The sequence below is a fragment of the Oncorhynchus nerka genome, unplaced genomic scaffold, assembly GCF_034236695.1.
Source record: "Oncorhynchus nerka isolate Pitt River unplaced genomic scaffold, Oner_Uvic_2.0 unplaced_scaffold_7634, whole genome shotgun sequence".
Lineage (NCBI taxonomy): Eukaryota > Metazoa > Chordata > Actinopteri > Salmoniformes > Salmonidae > Oncorhynchus > Oncorhynchus nerka.
In genome coordinates, this window is record NW_027033680.1 from 1 (window position 1) to 6,638 (window position 6,638).

At 49.8% G+C, this 6,638-nt stretch overlaps 1 protein-coding gene across 1 annotated transcript; it reads right to left on the reverse strand.

Annotated features, from left to right (window-relative positions):
* Positions 1 to 2,733: 2,733 nt before the first annotated feature.
* Positions 2,734 to 5,297, reverse strand: LOC135566079 (E3 ubiquitin-protein ligase HERC2-like; the record flags this gene model as incomplete). The annotated part of the gene is made up of 3 exons (XM_065013973.1): positions 2,734 to 2,918; positions 3,232 to 3,414; positions 5,105 to 5,297. Coding segments are annotated over 3 exons (561 nt in total), but the record flags the coding sequence as incomplete, so codon positions are not given.
* Positions 5,298 to 6,638: the final 1,341 nt, after the last annotated feature.

The window sequence follows — 6,638 nt, forward strand, 5'->3', positions numbered from 1 at the left end:
GGTACCAAAGACAGAGCTTCCCAGCGCAGCAGGTCATCACCACCAGTCTTTACTGGTACCAAAGGCAGAGCTTCCCCAGCAGGACATCACCACCAGTCTTTACTGGTACCAAAGGCAGAGCTTCCCCAGCACCAGCAGGTCATCACCACCAGTCTTTACTGGTACCAAAGGCAGAGCTTCCCCAGCAGGACATCACCACCAGTCTTTACTGGTACCAAAGACAGAGCTTCCCCAGCACCAGCAGGTCATCACCACCAGTCTTTACTGGTACCAAAGACAGAGCTTCCCCAGCACCAGCAGGACATCACCACCAGTCTTTACTGGTACCAAAGGCAGAGCTTCCCCAGCAGGTCATCACCACCAGTCTTTACTGGTACCAAAGACAGAGCTTCCCCAGCAGGTCATCACCACCAGTCTTTACTGGTACCAAAGACAGAGCTTCCCCAGCAGGTCATCACCACCAGTCTTTACTGGTACCAAAGACAGAGCTTCCCCAGCACCAGCAGGACATCACCACCAGTCTTTACTGGTACCAAAGGCAGAGCTTCCCCAGCAGGACATCACCACCAGTCTTTACTGGTACCAAAGGCAGAGCTTCCCCAGCAGGTCATCACCACCAGTCTTTACTGGTACTAAAAAGACAGAGCTTCCCCAGCACCAGCAGGACATCACCACCAGTCTTTACTGGTACCAAAGGCAGAGCTTCCCCAGCAGGTCATCACCACCAGTCTTTACTGGTACCAAAGACAGAGCTTCCCCAGCAGGTCATCACCACCAGTCTTTACTGGTACCAAAGACAGAGCTTCCCCAGCACCAGCAGGACATCACCACCAGTCTTTACTGGTACCAAAGGCAGAGCTTCCCCAGCAGGACATCACCACCAGTCTTTACTGGTACCAAAGACAGAGCTTCCCCAGCACCAGCAGGACATCACCACCAGTCTTTACTGGTACCAAAGGCAGAGCTTCCCCAGCAGGACATCACCACCAGTCTTTACTGGTACCAAAGACAGAGCTTCCCCAGCACCAGCAGGTCATCACCACCAGTCTTTACTGGTACCAAAGACAAAGCTTCCCCAGCACCAGCAGGACATCACCACCAGTCTTTACTGGTACCAAAAGCAGAGCTTCCCCAGCAGGTCATCACCACCAGTCTTTACTGGTACCAAAGACAGAGCTTCCCCAGCCCAGCGACATCACCACCAGTCTTTACTGGTACCAAAGGCAGAGCTTCCCCAGCAGGACATCACCACCAGTCTTTACTGGTACCAAAGGCAGAGCTTCACCCAGCAGGTCATCACCACCAGTCTTTACTGGTACTAAAGAGACAGAGCTTCCCCAGCACCAGCAGGACATCACCACCAGTCTTTACTGGTACCAAAGACAGACTTCCCCAGCAGGTCATCACCACCAGTCTTTACTGGTACCAAAGACAGAGCTTCCCCAGCACCAGCAGGACATCACCACCAGTCTTTACTGGTACCAAAGAGCAGAGCTTCCCCAGCAGGTCATCACCACCAGTCTTTACTGGTACCAAAGACAGAGCTTCCCCAGCACCAGCAGGACATCACCACCAGTCTTTACTGGTACCAAAGACAAAGCTTCCCCAGCACCAGCAGGACATCACCACCAGTCTTTACTGGTACCAAAGGCAGAGCTTCCCCAGCACCAGCAGGTCATCACCACCAGTCTTTACTGGTACCAAAGGCAGAGCTTCCCCAGCAGGACATCACCACCAGTCTTTACTGGTACCAAAGACAGAGCTTCCCCAGCACCAGCAGGTCATCACCACCAGTCTTTACTGGTACCAAAGACAGAGCTTCCCCAGCACCAGCAGGTCATCACCACCAGTCTTTACTGGTACCAAAGACAGAGCTTCCCCAGCAGGTCATCACCACCAGTCTTTACTGGTACCAAAGGCAGAGCTTCCCCAGCAGGTCATCACCACCAGTCTTTACTGGTACCAAAGACAGAGCTTCCCCAGCAGGTCATCACCACCAGTCTTTACTGGTACCAAAGATAGAGCTTCCCCAGCACCAGCAGGACATCACCACCAGTCTTTACTGGTACCAAAGGCAGAGCTTCCCCAGCAGGTCATCACCACCAGTCTTTACTGGTACCAAAGACAGAGCTTCCCCAGCAGGTCATCACCACCAGTCTTTACTGGTACCAAAGACAGAGCTTCCCCAGCACCAGCAGGTCATCACCACCAGTCTTTACTGGTACCAAAGACAGAGCTTCCCCAGCAGGTCATCACCACTCAGTCTACTGGTACCAAAGACAGAGCTTCCCCAGCACCAGCAGGACATCACCACCAGTCTTTACTGGTACCAAAGACAGAGCTTCCCCAGCACCAGCAGGACATCACCACCAGTCTTTACTGGTACCAAAGGCAGAGCTTCCCCAGCACCAGCAGGACATCACCACCAGTCTTTACTGGTACCAAAGACAGAGCTTCCCCAGCACCAGCAGGACATCACCACCAGTCTTTACTGGTACCAAAGACAGAGCTTCCCCAGCACCAGCAGGTCATCACCACCAGTCTTTACTGGTACCAAAGGCAGAGCTTCCCCAGCAGGACATCACCACCAGTCTTTACTGGTACCAAAGACAGAGCTTCCAGCACCAGCAGGTCATCACCACCAGTCTTTACTGGTACCAAAGACAGAGCTTCCCCAGCACCAGCAGGACATCACCACCAGTCTTTTATTGACCAACATCAAGGTGGTCTTACCTGTCTCTGCAGAGTAACAGCATTACAGGACTGTTGTCCCTCTACAATGCGGATCAGCAGACCGATCCAGGCCGAAGTACTGAGAGAAGAACACATCTGAGGCTGGAGGGCCACGCTGCGGATGAAACCCAGAGTACACCAGCTACGATGCTGCTCCCTGGACACCAGCCGGTGAGATGGACAACCTGAGGGTAGAGGTCAGAGGTCAGGACAGAGAGTACACCAGCTACGATGCTGCTCCCTGGACACCAGCCGGTGAGAACCTGAGGGTAGAGGTCAGAGGTCAGGACAGAGAGTACACCAGCTACGATGCTGCTCCCTGGACACCAGCCGGTGAGAACCTGAGGGTAGAGGTCAGAGGTCAGGACAGAGAGTACACCAGCTACGATGCTGCTCCCTGGACACCAGCCGGTGAGAACCTGAGGGTAGAGGTCAGACAGGCATTTCTCCCGGGCTGAGTGATTACATAGCCTCTTTCTTGAGATCAAGTGAGTTTACCGGTCTTATCGTTGGCTCCACTCTCCACCAGCATGCGGAGAAGACCACAGAGGGTCCGTGTGGCGTCTGTCTGCATCACCTCGGAGTAGATCCCAGCAGACAGAGACAGGGTCTTCAACAGGTTCACTGTGCTGGTTAACAACATGGCTGTAGGGTGGGCACTCTTATCCAGCACCTCTCCTTCTAGTACACACACAGAATTATACATTAGAGAAAAGGTCTGTCTGACATGTTATTTCACCTTATATTCTACACACTGTGAAGCACTTGATTCGTTGTTGATGTAGGCCTTAAGAAATCTAATTTATCTGATTTGATTGCACCAGGGGGTGTATATATACACACACTGACCAGGGGGTGTATATATACACACACTGACCAGGGGGTGTATATATACACACACTGACCAGGGGGTGTATATATACACACACTGACCAGGGGGTGTATATATACACACACTGACCAGGGGGTGTATATATACACACTGACCAGGGGGTGTATATATACACACTGACCAGGGGGTGTATATACACACTGACCAGGGGGTGTATATACACACTGACCAGGGGGTGTATATACACTGACCAGGGGGTGCATATATACTGACCAGGGGGTGCATATACACTTATCAGGGGGTGCATATACACTGACCAGGGGGTGCATATATACACACTGACCAGGGGGTGTATATATACTGACCAGGGGGTGTATATACACTGACCAGGGGGTGTATATATACACTGACCAGGGGGTGTATATACACTGACCAGGGGGTGTATATACACTGACCAGGGGGTGTATATACACTGACCAGGGGGTGTATATACACTGACCAGGGGGTGCATATATACTGACCAGGGGGTGTATATATACTGACCAGGGGGTGCATATATACACAGACCAGGGGGTGCATATATACACACTGACCAGGGGGTGCATATATACACACTGACCAGGGGGTGCATATATACTGACCAGGGGGTGTATATACACTGACCAGGGGGTGCATATACACTTAACAGGGGGTGCATATACACTGACCAGGGGTGCATATATACACGACCGGGTGATATATACTGACCAGGGGGTGTATATACACTGACCAGGGGTGTATATACACTGACCAGGGGTGTATATACACTGACCAGGGGTGCATATACACTGACCAGGGTGCATATACACTGACCAGGGGTGCATATATCGACCAGGTGCATATATACGACCAGGGGGCATATGTACTGACCGGGGTGCATATATACTGACCAGGGGTGCATAGTACGACCAGGGCATATATACTGACCAGGGTGATATACGACCAGGGTGATATATACTGACCAGGGGTGCATATATACTGACCAGGGTGTATATACACTGACCAGGGGTGCATATACACTGACCAGGGGTGCATATATACTGACCAGGGGTGCATATATACTGACCAGGGGGTGCATATGTACTGACCAGGGGGTGCATATGTACTGACCAGGGGTGCATATGTACTGACCAGGGGTGCATATATACTGACCAGGGGGTTGCATATATACTGACCAGGGGGTGCATATATACTGACCAGGGGGTGTATATACACTGACCAGGGGGTGCATATACACTGACCAGGGGGTGCATATATACTGACCAGGGGGTGCATATATACTGACCAGGGGGTGCATATATACTGACCAGGGGGTGCATATATACTGACCAGGGGGTGCATATATACTGACCAGGGGGTGCATATATACTAACCAGGGGGTGCATATATACTGAACCAGGGGTGCATATATACTAACCAGGGTGCATATATACTGACCAGGGGTGCATATATACTGACCAGGGTGCATATATACTGACCAGGGGGTGCATATATACTGACCAGTGTCATCCTCGGTGTCAGAGTCTTCAGTAGCAGGCTGGGAGGCAGGCGGTGGCTCTGACAGTTTCAGGTCGTATTTTCCTTCCTTCCCCATCCTGTAGGAGTTGGTACTGCTGGTATCCCATTGGACCCTAATCCACCCATCCTCACCCAGCTCCCCTATCACCCGGCCCAGACCCGGCGCAGGACCGTCCTACACAGAGACTAACATTTTAGTCATTTAGCACAAGGGTTCTCAAACTTTTTCACTCAGACCCCCCTTCCAACATTGGGAAACAGCCCGCACCCAAAACCCCACGTTTATTTCTATGGCCACCTTGCACATTTTACTATTACAACTTTAAAGAGGAAGTTGAACAGATGACATTCATATTCTGACAATCTCTGCAACTCACTTAGATAACATATTTTGATGATACAGTGGTAGCAATACATGGTTATAACATTTACAGAAAACACAGGAATGCCAATGGTGGAGGTGCTGCAGTTTATATTCAGAACCACATTCCTGTAAAGCTTAGAGAGGATCTCATGTTAAATACTGTTGTAGTAATATGGCTACAGGTTCATCTGCCTCACCTAAAGCCCATTCTGGTGGGAAGCTGCTATAGACCAGTCAGTATCTGGATAATGTTAAATACTGTTGTAGTAATATGGCTACAGGTTCATCTGCCTCACCTAAAGCCCATTCTGGTGGGAAGCTGCTATAGACCAGTCAGTATCTGGATAATGTTAAATACTGTTGTAGTAATATGGCTACAGGTTCATCTGCCTCACCTAAAGCCCATTCTGGTGGGAAGCTGCTATAGACCAGTCAGTATCTGGATAATGTTAAATACTGTTGAAGTAATATGGCTACAGGTTCATCTGCCTCACCTAAAGCCCATTCTGGTGGGAAGCTGCTATAGACCAGTCAGTATCTGGATAATGTTAAATACTGTTGTAGTAATATGGCTACAGGTTCATCTGCCTCACCTAAAGCCCATTCTGGTGGGAAGCTGCTATAGACCAGTCAGTATCTGGATAATGTTAAATACTGTTGTAGTAATATGGCTACAGGTTCATCTGCCTCACCTAAAGCCCATTCTGGTGGGAAGCTGCTATAGACCAGTCAGTATCTGGATAATGTTAAATACTGTTGAAGTAATATGGCTACAGGTTCATCTGCCTCACCTAAAGCCCATTCTGGTGGGAAGCTGCTATAGACCAGTCAGTATCTGGATAATGTTAAATACTGTTGTAGTAATATGACTACAGGTTCATCTGTCTCACCTAAAGCCCATTCTGGAGGAAGCTGCTATAGACCAGTCAGTATCTGGATAATGTTAAATACTGTTGTAGTAATATGGCTACAGGTTCATCTGCCTCACCTAAAGCCCATTCTGGTGGGAAGCTGCTATAGACCAGTCAGTATCTGGATAATGTTAAATACTGTTGTAGTAATATGACTACAGGTTCATCTGCCTCACTCTAAGCCCATTCTGGTGGGAGCTGCTATAGACAGTCAGTATCTGGATAACATGTGTGAAATGCT